This window comes from Eupeodes corollae, chromosome 3, assembly GCF_945859685.1.
Source record: "Eupeodes corollae chromosome 3, idEupCoro1.1, whole genome shotgun sequence".
Taxonomy (NCBI): Eukaryota; Metazoa; Arthropoda; class Insecta; order Diptera; family Syrphidae; genus Eupeodes; species Eupeodes corollae.
In genome coordinates, this window is record NC_079149.1 from 78,336,270 (window position 1) to 78,355,719 (window position 19,450).

The window sequence follows — 19,450 nt, forward strand, 5'->3', positions numbered from 1 at the left end:
ATCCACCAACAACAACTTGACATAAGCGATGCATTAATAATTATGTCAGTCAGTGACTTTGGCGATGGCGTTGTTTTTGTTGTTGTTGTTGGTGTTTATGATGGAATTCCTTTCTCGGGCTAGAATTTTTATTCATTGTTGTTGCTATCTTTTAACCTGCATAATTGATTAAAGATAAAAATAGATTTTAACTTTGTGTCCTTTCATATATATATGGAAGTTAAAGCAATGGATGGCCCAAGCTCGTTTAATTTGAACTCACTTAGAGGTTGTGTATTTACATATATAACTGTATATATGTACCTATGAAATGAATGCATTGCATAAATAAAACAATATTCTAAAACTTACATATAAACTCAGATAGACATAGGCAGATACAATTTTTTTTTTATAATTATCGAACACTAAAAGGGTTTTGTATGTCTTTAATATGCCAAAGGCACAGTGTGAGCATTATGAAAACAGGGAAGGGTTGGATAAGAGGTGTCGGTATACATTGATTTTGAATTCCTGAACATTGCAATGGCAGGGAAAGGTAGAGCGTGGCAAGGCATTCCACATTCGCGTAGTACGGCTAAAAACAGAATCTCTGTACTTCATAGTAAGGCCGAAGTTCGGCTCAAGGGTAAACTGATGGGAATTTCTAGAAGCGCGGGTGTTACGGTTAAATTACTTGAAGGGAGGAATGCAACTGGCTATTTCACTAGAAATAGAAACTTTTCGTCGATGTTTAAGTGACGTAAACGAGTTGATAATGTTAATGTCACCAATCATTTTAAAAGCTCTCATTTGAATACTGTCCAAGAGGCCTAAATAAGTTACCGCGAGCACCAGCCTAGAGATGGGGGTTATATAGGTTTTGTAGATTGTAGCCAGATCGGACGGGGAAAACATTTTCTTCAATCTTCTCAGAAAACCTAGACATCTGCGGCATTTTTGGCGACATCGCGTATGAGATCGCTCCACAAAAGGTGGCACATTCCGAGGATGTCGAGATTTTCAGTTTCGTTGATGCACGCGCCATCCATGGATAGTGGCAAAGAGCGTGTATCTCGCTTTAACTATACAAGACAGCATTGGGATTTCGAATCATTAAATTCCACTCTATTTTTTATTCTCCATTGCACAATGCTGTTTGGTTTGGAATTTAATGAGCTTATCATATTTTGCCGTTGTAGTTCCACATCCGAAGAGGAGGGAAACGAATATGAAGAGCTGAGAGTGCTATAGATTTATTCAACTTTTCAAATTGTAACATGTATAACATTTTTAACATATCCCGATGGGCCGTCTTGCGTCAGCCAGATGATAGCCTAGCTTAAATAATTGCAGTTTTTAGATAAATTAATTTTAAGATTAAAGGGCTGCACATATAATTTTTATATACGAAAGTTATAGTTTGATAAACTGTGCCAACTTTAGCTTATTGCTTTTGTTTAAGGTTGATGTTATTTTGTTTTGGTTCAAGGTATTTGTTGTCAAAATTGTCACGATATCTCCGTCAGGATTACACATCGTGAAATGAAATGTGCCGCGTTTTCTCTTTGTCTAGTGTCGCATAAAGAGCAACACAGCTAAAAATCAAAAAAGTTTTCCTCTTGCTCGGAAAATCAAAGATATTGTAACTATTTTGAAATTATCTTTTAAATAATTAATTTCGCCTAGATTATCCAGAAGATTTGAATATATGTATCTCTCTAAAAAGAGAGAGTTTTTTGTATTTTTATTTATTTATTAAATTTACTAATTGCAACAAGATAATGAAATTTTTACATAGATGCATGAACATTTACAGTTAGGTTAGGTTAACGTGGCTGCGGATTTATAATCCACACACTTAGGCCAAGAGAAAGGCCCGTTGTGATACCACATGAATCTAGAGAATTACTTCTAACTAGTAGAACCATTTTGAGCTTTTTATAAAGCGAAGAAGATATTTAATATCCTTTTTAGCTAGTTCGCTGGGATTATCAAAAGAGTAGTCCCCCAGATGAAGTTTGCGTTTGAGTGAAAGAGCAGGGCAGGTGCATAAGAGATGAGAGATTGTTTCCTCTTCTTCTTCGTCCATGCAGCTCCTACAGAAGTCATTTGAGGCTACGCCAAGTCGTATTGCGTGTCTGCCTATAAGACAGTGTCCTGTAAGGACACCTATTAGGGAGCTAATATGAAGTCTGCTTTGAGATAACAAGTCTTTAGAGCGCTTTAGGTCCAGTGAAGGCCATATGAGTTTTGTGGCTGCGCATGTTGGTAAGTTGTGCCACCTAGAATTTGCTATCGCAAAAGCTGTTTCTTTTAGCATAAGTTTACATGTAGCTATCGGTATACCTATTTTCTCCCTTTCAGGTGAAATAGGGTTGACGGTTCCATTTTTAGCGAGTTCATCGGCTCTACAATTACCTGTGATGTCTCTGTGGCCCGGCACCCAACAGAGGTGAATGTTAAATTGCTGCGCCATCTCCATAGGAGACGATCGACAATCGAGGGCCGTCAAAGATTTGGTCGAGACACCGTCAAGGGATTTGATAGCAGCTTGACTGTCAGAGAAGATGCGGATATCAGAAGTTGATATCACGTTTTCTCTTAGCCAGGAGAGAACCTCTTTGATCGCCAAAATTTCCGCTTGAAAAACGCTACAATGATTAGGGAGGCGGAATGAGATGCTTAGATTAAGCTTTTCTGAGTACACACCACCACCAACTCCCTCATTTGTCTTAGATCCATCTGTATAAAAATGAATACTTTTGTTATCCAGGAGTTTTTTGTCCTCCCATTCATCTCTGGATGGAATGGATACCTGGAAGTTTTTTCCAAATAGGGGTTTAGGTATAGTGTAGTCTATGTACTTTGGTATAGAACCAAAGAGGTTCAAAATGATGGAGTGTCCCACATTGTTGTTGGTCCATTGAGATGAGGCGTCGAGTCTTATCGCTGTACTCGCTGCCACTTGTTTACTGAAGATGTCTCCAGTGCAGTCCACCATACTGCAACCCCGTACATAAGTATTGGTCGGATGACCGATGTGTATAGCCAGTAGGTTATGCGAGGTTGAAAACCCCATTTGCTTCCTATAGCTTTCTTGCAAATGAAAAGAGCTACTGTAGCTTTTTTAACTCTTTCCTGTATATTGGATTTCCAACTTAATTTTTTGTCCAATATCAGACCAAGGTATTTGGCTTCATTGGTAAAAATTAGTGGTATACCTTTTATCGAAGGAGGTACAATTACTGGGATCTTGTATTTCCGTGTGAAAAGGACGAGGTCTGGTTTTTGAGGATTAATACTAAGTCCGCAGTTATCAGCCCATCTAGTGAGCATATTGAGTGCATTTTGGAGGAGGTCTCTCAGTGTATTAGGATGTTCCCCTGTGACAGCGATAGCAACATCATCGGCATACGCAACCACTCTGTAGCCATCCCTCTCAAGGGATATTAGTAGTTGGTTAACCACTATGTTCCACAGGAGAGGGGACAGAACACCACCTTGCGGAGTGCCTCTACTGACAGACCTTTTTGTGCAAAAATCTCCCAAACTGGAGTTGATGATCCTGCTTTTTAGCATTAGATTAATCAACTCACAGATTGAGTATTCGACGTTTAAGGTCGTCATAGCAGAAGTGATAGCAGATGTGTCAACGTTGTTGAAAGCGCCCTCAATATCCAGGAAGGCCACCATAGTGTATTCCTTTTTATCTAGGGAGTATTCTAGACTTGTAACATTTACAGTTACAAGTCTTACATTTTTGACAATTACTTAAAAGATAAATTGTACACCAAATTAAATTTTAATACAAACATAAAGTTAAAATTAAAAAGAATATAATAAAATTAATTTAAAGAAGCTGAGAAAAACAAAGATACCCTTTCCCTGAAAACAAATTGATGAGGTTATTCTCTCGAATTCGATTGGTAGAGTATCCCACAAACGAACTACAGACACGAAGAATGATGATGAATGATGAGTGGGCAAACCAAAGTAGTTCTTAAGAATTTTTGTATAGTGTTGAAAGCCCATTTTTAATAAGGAACATGTAGTAAGAAGTTTCGTTTGGCTGCCGAAGTTGTCACTTTAAGATGTACCTAATAAGTTTTCGACAGTTTCGAATTGACGCCAGCCCGAATATTTTGCAGAGTATAGTATTATTGTTTTGATCTTTAACCATTGTTTCAAACAGTCCAAATGGTTTCCTCTCTATAGAAACCCATTTCTCATTTGCAGCCAAATGCCTGTTTGTTTTTAAAAAACATTGCTTTTGATTTGTTTGATTCAGCTCAAGGTTCCATTATATCGTAGCCTATTTATCATGAGGTGAAGAGACTCTGGTGATTCTGCTAGTAGCACGAGGTCATCCGCGTATGTATGTACATAAGAATGTTAATCAAGAGCCTATCTATCAATTCGTCCTTAATCATCATCCCGAAAAAGCTTAAAGTTGAGCGCCTTCGATCTACGAATTCAAAAGAAGCTCGAAAGTCCAAGCTAAATATACATATGCACATATATATGTAACAAATAATATGAACATCATTTTTGTACATTTCGAGATATTTAAGTTGATGAGAAGCTGAATGGAAAATATACATATATCCATATATTTTAACGCATAGCATTTTTCGGTTTGTTTGTCAATAGAGACTTGACTAAATTGAATTTAATTTAGGTATGAACTCACCTTTTACTTATCATCGATCTGTCACTGTCAATTTATTAAATAAATTCTATATTTTCACCATGGCAAAGTAAGTAAGCAAATTCTGCAAATTATAAAAATTTTCTCCTGAAATTCGTAGTAGAGGACCGCAACTTTAAAAGCGTTTTTTTAAGTGACAAAGATTTTTATTGAAAATGGACTAACTGAGCTTATTCTGCAAGAGAAAACAATAGAAAAGATAATTAAGTTTTGCCCAAAAAGAAACATGATACTCCTGATATCCAGACAAAGCTAAAATCTTCATATAAACATCATCTTCTATGGTAGGGATATTTAATATTTTATAAGCTAGCTTTAAGAATGAAATTGTACTTTACAGTTAGTTCATAATCTGAGACCGACTTGATCGGTAGAATAAAATATTTTTAAAACTTCAGATGTAAAATGAATTAAATTAATTAATTAGGTTTTTCTTCTCAAATTTTGACGATCTCCGTCGGGAATCGAGTCAAATCACGCTCATTTCAACTCGATTCAGGTATATAAAGAATTGAGGCGATCTTCAAACTCGCTTCAACAGCACATGTTAGTGTAGTAGACTACGAACAAACCCGCACCTCGAAGCAATCGTTAAATGAACTTTTTGTTATAGAATCTCAATTTCCAGATGTTTTCTTACCATTTTATTAGTTTAAGTTACTTTTTTTTGCTAAGTTAATTTTAACATTTGATTTTCACAAAACTTTCTTCTATTTGTGTGTTTTTTTATTATAATTCTGACAGACCTTCTGTCAGTTGTACCAATTTTTAAATAAAAAAATCTGGCTACTGCGGATCGTATTTTTAGCAATTTCTTACTGTTCTATATATGGAATACCAAAAAAACGCACTTATTATATCGCGTCGTCGCGTGAACCTGTAGCGGGCGTTACCTCCATTGACTTAACACTACAAGTACTAGACAATTGTGTTTGAATTTATTTAAAATCGCTTAGCTACGCAAATGAGCCCTTGGAAGAGTGTTGTTGCTGACATAAGGCCCCAATTTCAGCAAAAAGAAGTCAAAAATAGAGACTTTCAACATAACTTTTTTTCGAGAACGCCGCTGTGGCCACTTGCCCCAAATCATTTTTAAAACATATTCTCAAACCATTATCTTTGTAATTATAACAAAGCTACATTCTTGGCTAGAATTTTCAATTATATGCGTTTTATATCTTCTTGGCAACCGCACATGTCTATAATATCACCCTTTACATTTGAAATAATGTGGTGATGTTGAAGATTTTTAAATATATTATGTTAATTAGCTTGTTTTGGTTAAATATATGGATACGAGACATGATTTGGAAACAATTTATTAGGCATTTCAAATCCAACAAGACAAATACAAAATAAAATAGACTTTATTCCCAAAATAAGCTATGTACATAAATACATATATCTTTGCGTAGAAAAGTTGGACTGTGTTGATTTTGGTCTTATTGCCTTCGGAGTAAGAGTTTAATAACGCCGAAGACAACTTTTTTTGCGAAGTGAATACATACTTTTGTTTCATCATTTTCGAGTTTGTGTGCTACTAAATCAGATGCTGACTCTCGAGAACGCTCAATTGGTTCAATGCGTGTGATGCAAAAGCTTTTCGTTTTTATCAAGTTACGTGCTGGCACCCTAGATTTGTTCGCCGTTACATGAATACCACGCCTATATAATATTATGATTCAACATATAGCAGTCAGTTCGTTGATCTCTTTAAATTTCGAGTGGGTCTGATAATTTGAATTATGTTAATCTGTACAAAATTATAACCAATGAACTTGTAACTTATATACATGTAATTCAAAAGCAGATTCACATAAATGAATAAAATAATGAAACTTGACCCACTGAGATATGTATATTTTCGCACCAACTTTTTAGGAAATTAATTTATTTTTGAAGGTCAAGGTGTTTTAAATAAAGTTGACTTCTTCTCTCAAGGAGATGATAGGTCTTAATTTAGTTTTACTTTCACAATGTTTTTATTAAAAATAAAAAACATTTAAAAGACACGATATTATTTTTACAAGATTAGGTAAGTTGACCGACTATTTTGGAACTGAACTATTTTGTTTGTTTTATTTATAAAAAAATGGTAAAAAAGGAGATTGGCATGCGACCCACACTGATAAATTCCCATCCCGTCTGTCTGCCGATTTACTTTGCAAAAATATTTACAACAATATTTTGTGTGAGATAAATAAATTGAAAAAAGTTGTCAGTTGAATTTTTCTAAAAAAAAATAATTAAAAATAACCAACCTTAAAAATTTTTATAATTATGATGAAGTAGTTTGATTTCAAAATCTATTTTTGTTGACGAAATTTTTACTCGAAATCTAATTTTTAATAATGTTAGTAGCATTTCTTAAAAGTTTTTATCTCTTATATAAACAATTACGGATTGTTTTTTTTTAATCATTTTGAAGACAATACCTTTATTTCTTCGCTAGTCAACGAGAACCAAAAGTAAATGTTTACAATTTATGGTACTATTTTTTGTAGATTTTAATTTTTATGATTTTTTTCACAATTTTATTGAATTTCAAAAATAATGTGTTCTATAAGATAAAATTACATAGTTTGAAGCCTATATTTTTTTATTTTTAAAAGGATATTTGAGCCCAAAATAAATTTTTACTATGTAATTTTTTCTCAAGGTTTTATTTTTTTTTATTTTTTGTAAAAAAAACTGTCAATTTGATTTTTTTTTTCTCGTTTTTAACAAATGTTAAAAAGGTTATTCTTCGTTGCATAAAATTCTTTTGGAGATAAAGTCATTTTTTACTCGTAAGATATTCGAAGTTACAATAATTTTGTTCAGTTTTTTAAGTTATACTTGTTTCTGCATCTTTCAGTGTTATTCTCTCTCGGATGACTTGGTTAGGATTGCGGATAACCCATCTTCTCTCCAGCTAAAAATCAATACTGTCCAAACGTACTGCAATATCTGGGATCTTAAAATAAACCTAGAGAAAACAAAGATAATGGTATTTGAGACACGGAGTTGTAGAAGGTTGAGAGAAGAAACCTATTGAAATAGTACAGGAATTCAAATATTTAGGAGTGTAGAACTGTTGATGTCTGCTTACGGTAGCTTCAATGAACATGTTCAGCGTAAGAGAAAAGAAGCTAAAGTACCTCTTAAAATAATGTGGTCAACTTTCTTCTCAAACAAAAACATAGACTTAGGATGTAAATATCGAGTTTTCCAAGCAACCATTAACACTTGCTTGTCTTACGGTATTCAAGTTTTTGAAGAATTTGAGTTGAAACAACGCCTCTTTTCCAAAAGATTATTTCGGTTACCTAATTCCACTCTAAACTATGCAATTCATGCTGAGTCTGGAATTGTGATAATTTGTATTAAAAATTTGAAATTGCATGCAGATTTTCTAACAAGAGTAATGAGTAAACCAAGTTCGAATCTTCACTCATCTATCATGAAGGTTCTTTTACGAACAGAAGCATCGCCATTTAAGGAATGAATTCAACTTGCTCGATTGCATAACGTTTGTCTTGAACTGAATGAGTTTAACATGATTAACTGGCAAGATATCTTTTCGAATGTTGTCTTCAACATTTAAATAGAGCAACAAGAGAAATATATAGAAATCTAAGCCATTCTTTAAATACTAATGCGACAAATTATTTCAATAATAGACTTTCTGCGATAGCTATTGGTACAATTTTCAGAGCAAGGGCTGAAATATTGAACTTGAATTATATTCCGCATGGCATCGGTCCGATCTTCCTCTCCTTTGTAATTGGATTTAGATTAGATAAGATTAATTCTTTATTTTACAAACATTGGTCACAAATTTCATTTCTTAAGAATAAGAGCATGGCTTTTCTGCCGTCTGCCTGATATGACATTTTATTACAATTTTAAATTTGAAGTGAACGATAAAAAATGAAAGTTGCTAATAATATAGTATGTATAAGTATTCTAAAATGGGTTATAATTCTTTTTTAATTGAAAGTTAAGGTTGTGAGAAAAAAGATACATTTGTATGTTTATTGTTATTAATTGTACACTATGTTTTGATAGCGTTGACTCAATTTTATATGATTTGAAACACAAAATTTTGCCAATTTTGAAATGATTTAAAATACAAAAGTATTAACAATTTTGAATTATTTTATAATAAATATGTCACAATTTTTTCAATTTTAAAGTGATTTTAAACACAAACAAAAATTCAGTTTTTAACTGATTTGAAACACAAAAATAGGATTCATTAAACTGTAGTAACTTGATTTTTACGGATTTAAATATCGAAACTGTTGCGGAAGGTTAATGGGTGTTTCCAATAATTATATAAAGTACACCATCCTAGTCCTCCGTTTAATATTTCGTAAAGTCTGCTTGGAGAAATATAGCTCTCATCAAAATAGAGTCGGCGGATTTCCTGCAGTATTGGGCAAATTTGGGCAGTGAAATGGTTTATATTTTCATTTTCTCTTCTATTGCAAAGCCAACAGATTTGGGTTAAATCTGCTCGATGAGGAATAAAGTTTAAGTTAAGAACTTCAACACGTGCTCTAAATATGTAGCTTTAATTTCAGCCGAGCATTCATTACGAAAATAGTTCATTCCTTAAGAAATTTGGTGATTGAGATTCTTATAAGTGCTCCTAGACAATGTTGAATTCGCTCTGGATAGATGTTGGTTATAAATCTTTTCATCTATTTTCGCAGTAATCTCATAAAACATACCTTGCCATTCATCAACATTTGACTCCAATATTGATAGATGAGCTGCATAAGAATGAGCTAGTTCATTCCAGTCCTTGAATGGAGAAGAGTTAGTTTGCAAAAGTCTTGTCATGATAGACTTCTGAAGACTTGTTACATTTCTTCTCATGACCTTTATCAAATAATCATAGTTTGCTTTTAGATTTCTTATGTACAGAGGAATTATACCAGATTTCACATAGATAGCATAGTTAGGCGTTTAGTTACGTAGTCTGAATAATCGTTTGAAGAAATATCTCTGCACCGATTTAAACGTCTCAAGATTTATATAGCCGAAAACTTGATGGGCACCATAGCACATACAAGTTTTGACCGTTGCATGAAAAAAACACGGTATTTTGAAGCGAGATATCTTGGTTTGCAAAGAACCTAGTCCACATCATACTCAATGCTAGTTTTGCTTCATTACTTTTTTGTTTGGCAGTTTTTGAAAAATTGAGATTGTGTGTAATCAAAACACCCAGGTACTTAAATTCTTGCACAACGTAGATGTTTACATTATTGAGAGACCATTTTTCTTTGGGTTGTCTTCTCGTTTGACGTGCTTCAAAAATCATCCCCTTTTTCTTGCTTGTATTGATGACTAACCCCCATTTCTCGCAAAATTCATTCAGCCTGTTTATTTGTAATTGCAGAGTGTAAGGGTTTTCGGCGAGTAATATTAAGTCATCAGCATATAACAGAACATTAGGTTGTATATCAGCAAAGAACATCTCTCCTAGGAGTATATCAAAAATGTCATCAACAAACAAAGCAAAAAGTAATGGTCGTAAAATACAGCCCTGTGGAACACCTGCAGTTGTTTCAAGCTATTCCAACTCATACAAATGCACTAGATGAAGCAAGAAATTTAAAGTACATGCTCAAAAAATTTCGGGAAATTACTATCGTTGAAAGCTGGTACAGCAAAGCATGTTTGTTAACTTTGTCAAATGCAGCCTTGAAATCTACGAAGCAAGCGTATAATTTTTTCTTTTTTTCAATGGATTTTCTAGCAATGCTTGTCAAAGCAAATATTTGATCCATGGTTTAGAAGCCCGACCGAAAACCAACTTGGAACATACTTAAAAGGTTTTTTTCTTCGATCCGAATTTGGTAAGCCTTTCGTAGAGAATCGAAGTAAGAATCTTCCTCAAAGTGCTTAAAATGGAAATTCCTCTGTAGTTTTCCGGTACGGTGATATTACCACTCTTGTGAATTGCAAAAATAACCTTTGTTTAGGTTGTGTGGCACATACTCGTAAGAATCGCTGTATCATCGGTGGAGGTATGACAGAAAGTAATTCTTTAATTGAACTGTGCTATTTTTGTAGAATTCTACTGCAATTCCATCTATGCCAGGAGCTTTATTGTTTTTCATCTTATGAAGTGAAGAGTTCAGACAAAGACATGGACAATCCAGTTCATCAACTACAACATTGGGTAAAGCATAAGAAAAAGTATGGTGATTAACCTCAGCCGACAAAAAAGTCTTAAAATGTGCTGCTAGCGTTTCTGCTCCAAGAGTGTTCACCATATTTAGATTACGACCACCCAATTCACGAACGTTATTCCAGAATGTTTTTGAATTTTTGGATTCCGATAGCTTTTTAGCTAGATGTTTCAAGTACTCTTTTCTTTTAGATGCACACAGGGCTTTTTATTCTTTGTTGACCCGAAGGTAAATATTTTTGAAAAACAAGGCTTCAGATACACAAAAGATAATTTGCGTAAGCTCTTACCATTTTTATCGTGCCATATGGTAGATAGAGCTGATTTTTAATCACATTTATTGTTTTTTTCGTCTAATTGGTCTTGCAATTGCAATTATTGTCTCAGAAATAAGCGTGACGATATTTACCATTTCATAGCTATTTGTCCGATACTACAGGAAATTCTAAGGCTCTATTTTCAACATAGTCTCCTCTCTAGAGAACATATGGTTGGTGTAATGAACGGATCTGTTGGGTGGACAAATCTCTTCATGTTCTGTGACCATGCTTTAAATGATCGAAGATGCTTTTCAACCTTTTAATTTTTTTTAAATTCTTTTTTCCTAAAAGTATTAATTTACAAATTTCTAAAACAATTTATAACATAAATTTATAAAACCGTAAACTAATAACGCAAAAATCAATAGTTATCAAAAGATCATTTATTTTTGTCTGTTTGAGCGAATGTAAAACAACAAATTATATTTTTTTGTATAACAAGAAATCTAAAGAAAACCTACTATTTATTTTATTATTTTATTAAAGCATGATGGTATGTGCGATGGACTGTTATGCCAGAGGTCTTGGGTTCGATCTCTGCCTATGGCACCTACAATTTTTTTCACGGGTACTGCCTCTTGCGAGGAATTGACAAATTCTCCAAGAGTAATTCTTGTCATGAAAAGTGCTTTCTCAAATTTGCCGTTCGGATTTCGAATTAAAACTGTAGGTCCCTTCCATCCCTGACAACAGTACTTGCACACAGGAATAGTTGAGAGTTGTCAGTCAGTAGGTTCTGGTTCTTAATGGACTGTTGCGTCACCCAATTTATTTTATTTATTTATTTTATTAAAGCAAATGTTATTTACTGGCAGACGGCATTCTTGCCATGTTTATATATTATTTTGATTTTTAAATTCTTAAATAAATGTTTTTTTGAATGAAATAAAGGAATAACAATAACAAATCTTTTATTTATATTCTATAGGGACCTTGAAATGTCAAAATTTTTATTTCGACAAATCAGACCCGTAACAATAACTTCATATAGGAAGTTAAAAATAAAATGATTTCAATTAGTTGTTTGGCTTATTATACGTAGACAATGTACAAAAATGACGCATTAAAGAACATTCCGTTTTTACCGATTAACAAGTTTGTAATTTAATAATCAATTTTGTTTGTCTAAGTAAATTTAATTAACTCTTTTCCCAAACACACAGACCCACAACTACTTTTTTATTGCAAAAGAATCATTACCAATGAGCAATGGAATGCACAGGTGCAAGAGATATAAACATACATATATTTGCAAGTTATGATAGAAGCACACCAAAACCACTATGGCCCAGAAAAGCGGTCAGTTGAAAAATAATTCGAAATAGGTGCCTGCAGTGCATATATTTTATATATTTTCTTACAGATATCCATGGCAAGTTTGATTGGAAGGGGATGGAAGTCAGTTGCCTTAAAGATACAAAAAGTTATTTAAACAAATCTTACAATTGCTTACATTTTTTTAAAAATTACTTCGTGTGTGTGTTTTCGATTGTTTAATAAAATTTAACCCAATATCACTTCACATTTTTCCAAGATAATTTCACGCACTGTTAATGCTATCATACTAAACTAATATTTGGGTATGTACGACTTACATCAACGTAACAACTAAATGGCATTCAGATTGAATTAGAGTTCTTGATAAGTTTCTCCTTCTGTAAAAAAAAAACTTCGAACTGGGGTATACACTCGTCCTGAAGATTTTTGATAATAAAAAACACAATTTAACCTATGATTTTTACTTGTAGTTATTACATGCAAATTAACTTAGTATACCAAAATAAAAAATCGGGCAACCGGTTCACGTAGCGGGTAACTAACAAATTATTTTCGTAGATGTGGTGAAAAATGTGAATTCCATTTAATATTGTTTGTGATTGTTTTTCTGATACAGATGTCTTGAGCAGAGCAATTTCAGCTCCGTCAACAACAACAATGTTGTACAAAAAGTATTTTTGAAACAAATTGAAAACAACACCGTATACTTTAATTAATAGTAACTTAAGTTTGTTGACTTTGCTGTTGTTGTTCTAATTTGTGCTGAATGATTGGAATACATTGGCGCAAAAAAATGATTAAGATGAATAAGAGCTATGATTTAATTAATTTTAAACGATTGGAATATCTAACTATTTACTTACTTAGTAAAGTTTCACTTTTACCAATTTGGTAAATCCATATGTAATCTGTACAATTATTCTTATGAGATCTGTGGATGGAATGTTCCTTACAGTTTCAGTAAGGCTGAACTACTTAGTGAGCACCTAACTTAGTGAGCACAAAACGAAAAACAGACCACGTGTGTCAGAAGAATAAGTGGAGGCCCTTGACTGCTATAAAGCGGACATCACCACCATCCAGGAAATACGATGGCATGCGCCGGGCAAAAAGAGGATGAAAACTGCGATATTTACTATGGTGACTGCTACCGACAAAACCAACAGCCCTTATTGGGATGCGGGTTTGTCAACCAGCGCCTCATGACCATCAGCATCAAGGCTAAATTCGTCAACATTATCCTGATATGCGCGCACGCCCCCACAGAAGAGAAAATTGACAACACTAAAGATATGTTCTTCGAGCTCTTAGACAAAACATATGTATGAGCAGTGTCCTAGCAACGATATTAAAATTGTCCTTATCGATTTTAATGCCAAGTTATGAGGGGAAGACATCTTTGGTGGAATAATCGGGAAAAACAGCCTGCAAGACAACACATCCGACAACGGATTCAGGCTCATAGATTTTGCTGCGGGACGAAACTTCTAGTACACGTTTTCCACACCTCAATATCCACAAAGGAACTTGGAGTTCTCCAGATCATTCTACCGTCAACCAGATTGACCATATTGCGATCGAAAAGACACGCTTTAGCAAAGGTAACACTTCATGTTGCCAGACCCAAGGCAAAACAGGGAGATGCTGGGAGAAGGTATAACATCGAAGGTAACATTTTAATTCTCCTTTTCACTTGAGTAAACTTATAGGTACTTGAGGAATAAATTTAATAATATGCGCAGTATAGCAATCTTCATACTTTCTTTTTAATAGCTCGGGAGTATGTAACTTTTCCAAAATTATAAGTCCTGCCAACATTTGTAAAGTTGACATATGAGACAATAGGAAACTTTGGCAATCAATGCGAAGTTAAGCCATAAAAGGGTCCCAATTATTAATTATGATGAAGAAAATATTGTTTCTTTTAAACTTACTACCTACCAACATTCATTTTTTTTTTGCGGAATTCCTAATATCTTACTGCTGTTATAGTTCTATGGATTTATCTAATTTTTCAAAGATAATCGAAAAACCGGTCCAAAGAAATACTATAGACGATAAATAAATGCAAATTTGTTTTAAATGATTTCATCTTACTTTCATTCATGTTACGTAGGTTATGGTTATTTTTGTACCGCATTTAGAAATCGGCACCTGCATTAAGTGGCCTTTAAATTCACGTAATATTATGTACATTAAATTAAAGACTTTGTTTTTTCATATGTTAGTGTACGGCTTCATATGTAAAATGTTGACTCCAAGTCACACATTAGCTAAACTACTTACCTTCTTATGTGCATCAGACAGAAAATCTTCTTATCAAATCGGCAATCTCCAAATCGTCTGGGCAAAACAAACAAAAATCAAATTAACATGAGGTAGCAAGTTGATATAAAATATATTTAATGAATGTATACATGTACATTGTACATATTATATATATTAACTTTCTTTTTTTATAACTTGCTATTTTTGTAAAATTTGAAAATTGTTTTTACTGATGTATATTATCGGTAGAGAAATACGTATCTTGTATCTACCTACCCTATATACAACACACCTATGAAAAGTATATTTTTCTATAAAATCTGGTTCCTTTTCGGTCTGAAGAGGTTTTTACTTTCAATTTTCCATTAACATATACATATGCTGCTGAGTCTTTTGGCGCAGATTCCAAACTGAAGCTCATTATTTGCCTATAGCCAGTTTTCATATACATACATATCTTTATAAGTAGATTTTCTACATTTTTCGTTTTCGAATGCAGATTGCACTTATGGTCACGAATAAAACATGCAGCTTCATTGAGGAATTGAAGCATGAAATCCAGTTCTTGTTTGCTTGCTGGTTTCAACTGTAGTACAAACCTCCCATTGGTATTAATTTTAATCGATCTGATTTGTCAAATTGAAATTTTTTGACTTTTCAAGGTCTTTACTTTATAAAAGATGTGTGCGTGTGTACATACGTTGTTATTTTCTGACTTGACCAAGTTCCGGCACTACTTACCTTTGACAGCCGACAGTAGGCCCTGGTTCTCAATGGACTATTGCGCTACCTAATTTATTTATTTTCCTTCGACTGAATGACAGACTGACCGATCAATAAAATTCAACATTGTTTTTCGGTATAGGAGCCCTGGTTTCCAATAACTTTCTTAAAATTTTAAAAGTGTTTTAATATGTTGACATTTAGTGAGTTGCAAGTTTGTATATACAGTTTTTTATTTTTAGTATTTTTTAAAAAAGGATATATTTTACAAAACAAAAATTATTTAATTCATTTGTCGACTTGTCCAATTGTACACGTTTCAAAATTTGTTTTTTCTTTTAGTATTTAGTCCATAATCCCTTATTTTGTATTACTTGTGAGCAACGTTTAGACATATTTTCCACCAAATTATGAAGAAATTCTTCTGGAATATGACTCCATTCCAACTCCTGAAGCTCCTGAATATTCTATGGGTAATTTTGGTACTGCCCCAAACGTCGTTTCACAACTGACCATAAATTTTCAATTGGATTGGGGTCAGGGAGATATCTCAACAATTCTGTGACAATTTTTGAAGTGTGTTTGGGATCTCCGTCCTGCTGAAAAGTTATTTCACACTTATTGTAGCCTATTAATGCAGTAAAAGGTGTCAAATTTGTTTTTCAAAATATCCAAATCATTTTCTTTGTTCATTATACCCTCGATTTTTACTAAGGGTCCGACAGAGTTCCACGAGAAAGAGCCCTAAGCCATTACCGAGGCTCCTCCATGTTTCACGGTCTTCTGAACTTGATGTTGTTGAAGTCCTTCTCTAGGACGTGACCAATAAAAAACTCTTCAATCCGTACCTATTCTATGGTCTATGGTCCATTGTCTGTGCTTTTTAGCAAAAGCTAACCTGGCCTTATTTTTTTTCGCTGAAAGCAGAGGCTTCTTTGGTTTCTTTTAGCGGCTTATTCATTTTTTTTTAAGTGCCCGGCATGCAGTATTCACTAACAGACTTGCCTATGTTTTTGGCTGCCTACATAAGAGTTTTGGATCCACAACTTTTCAACTCACTTTCCATTCTTCTAGCATCCATGTCAGTAAGTAGTCGTTTCCGTCCTTTTTTTATTGATGGCACATCGATATTTTCGCTTTTTTAATGTTAAGCACAGAAGTTTCAATTTACCACTTTTTAGTAAAAAATTATTTTGACAATAATCCGCACTAAACGTTTAAAAATTAACTTTTATTTACAAGAAACTACGAAAAGTTATAATTATCTCAACTGTTACTTTTAGGATAACAGTAAAATAAACAAAGCTTAGTAGAGTCTTAATTAAAAGACAATGTTTAATCTCTTAAATATTATTTAACATAATAATTGCTAGTTGGATAACCAAAATAAGAAAAATAAAAAAAATGTTAATGTTGAAAATTTTACAAGCTTTTTTGTAAATTAGCTCTTGCTTGAGCTGTAAATTCACAAATTAAAACAAAAAAAAGACGTTAAACTTAGGCGACAAAATGCGGATTAAAAAATGCGTCTTGAGAGTGTGGAATGGTTTTTTATTTAATTTTGTTTTCTTTTCATTTTTCTTCTTAAATTTTAAATAAAATATGGCCGGATGGGTTGGAAGTTTGAAAATTATACCAATACATTTCAGTTCACAATACTGCAAATTTTGTAACTGATATAATTCTTTTAATTTAAAATTAAATTCAATACATTATTATTTTGATTTAAATTTTAGTGAAATTCATTTTAAAAAGATTCGTATCAACGAAACAAATGTTATTTAAAACTCTTAGTTTTGAACAATTTTTTTTAAATATCCGAGAACATTTGACCACTTTTGCTCGTAACTGTATGTACTCAAAAAACAATCTAGGAACTATAACTCCGCTCCCACTTTTCAAATATGTGGCATCGTTTATATGGAGAATTGTTCTTCTTAAAATGCAAAACAGTATTTGTATACGCTCAAAAAATTTCTGACCAAATTATTTTTCACCTTAATTGGGAAACAACTTTATCAAAGAAAAACTTGAAGTTAATTCTCACATCTAAAACATAAAAAAAAAAAAGACTACAAATTTTTGGGGTTCCTTTGCAAAAATCAGTAAAATGAAATCAAAAGTCATTGATGTATTAAAATGTAGCCAAGCTTTATACAAAATGTCTTTGTCATACCATGAAAAGTAATAGAGAACTAGCCGTTAAGAAGGTTATTATCAATTTATTTGTAAAACGTAAACTTCTTAAATCGGCGAAGAAAACCTAAACACTTAGCATCGTTTTTGTAGACTTCAAATATGTGCTTTTCACTATCCTCAATGCAAGTACCATCTTTGGATAGTGGCATTGGGGGAACGTTACGCTTTTGCGACAGTAGACAGCATTTCGAATCAGTAAATTCTACACGGTTTTGATTCCCCCTGTCAAAACCAGAACATAATGAGCTTATCATACGCTGCCGTTGGTAGTCCGCATCCGAAGAACAAGATTTAAAATCTAAAAACGAATATAAAAAGCTGAGGGTACTGTCATAAGCGAAACAAACTGCTGGGTTAGAAGTTTCAGACAAAATATCATTCATAAAAACAAGGAAGAGTGTCGGAGACAAAACGGAGACCTGGGGCACACAAGGGTTAATTTTGGTTTATATCAGATTCGATATGTTTAAAGTTAACAACATGAATGTATTGACACTAATTTTTCTGTTGTTTCCACTCTTAGCCTAAGAAACATACAATTCTACCTTATGTGCTTTGTTGAAAGCAAAACATCTGAAAGATCGGTATTTTTGCAGAAAACCAGAATGATCCCCAATTTGATAAACTGTATTATAGAAAATGATTTTTTTACCAATCCGTAATCTTGAATCACCATATTTTTGTCGCTTTCCATGCAAAAAAAAAAGGATCACCCATTTTCAGTCGTAATGTGATCCAATCACCTGTGATGTTCGGGCTACTATTTTTCAATCACTCTTACGCACCCTTTGCTATATAAAATTTTGTGGGAGGTAGAAGTGATTTAAAAAAAAATAAATTAAACATCTTTTTAAAATCATCCCACTCAAACGCATTTATTTGCTGTCTTATAATTTTGTTTTTATTTGCAGATTTTCCCACTTGATTGTTTCAATTCCGAAGGCGTCTGAGAGACGCAAAAATTTGTACACAATTCTTCCTACTCCAAAGATGCGACTCTTTAAGAACCGAAAGTCTGTTGATTCAATTAACATATCATCTACCTCAAGGCCAACTTCATCTTCGAGTGGAAATGGCTTAAAATTGTCATCGGTTGGTATGACGATATCTTCATCACTCCCAGATTTACATGATTCACCCGTGATGATCTTGAGCTGCACAAATCTTGGCCCTCATCTGAATTCCACTGCACAATCATACAATAAATCAATACCAGTGACATCCGCAGCACCTTCAACTTTTTCCGAAGCCGGCAATAGTGGCGGCAATAAAAAATCATCAATGAACGAGGTGAATGGAAAAATCACAGCACACCTGCAGCAACAATTGTTCAAGAAAAACAACAATGTTCAACACCAACAACAACAACAACAACACAGTTCACTTAGTGGATTTTATAAGTTAACGTCTTCTTCTTCGTCATCATCCTCTTCTTCTCCTCACACTCGGGCATCGGCCACGACTGGAATTTTTGAAAAGAACAAAAGCAAGGAGAAGACAACATCACAGCTAATTGGACAAAATGGTGAGCTGAGATTTCCGATTTCCTCTGAAGAAATTGCACATGTATCTAATAAGAAATTGGAAAATTAAAAATAAATTATTGTAATTTTGTATCAGGTTGTGGCTGTTGCATAGACAAGATTTTCTGATAAAATTAAAATTGAACCAGATCTTCAAATCAGTATTTATGTAGAGTTCAGTATGTAGGAACTATTGCGGATGTTATAAAAAAGTTTCAAGTGAAATGAGTTACGGTACCTAACTTATTTTAAATTTGTTTAA

The 19,450-nt window shown here is 33.4% G+C and overlaps 1 protein-coding gene across 2 annotated transcripts in view; it reads left to right on the top strand.

Annotated features, from left to right (window-relative positions):
* Window positions 1-19,450, top strand: part of LOC129949647 (uncharacterized) — a 91,447-nt gene that overhangs the window by 46,957 nt on the left and 25,040 nt on the right. For both annotated transcript variants that reach the window (XM_056061229.1, XM_056061230.1), the window contains exon 2: window positions 18,577-19,190. In XM_056061229.1, coding sequence (XP_055917204.1) covers window positions 18,656-19,190 — 535 coding nt within the window. In that variant the 5' untranslated portion in view covers window positions 18,577-18,655. The remainder of the gene's footprint in view (window positions 1-18,576; window positions 19,191-19,450) is intronic.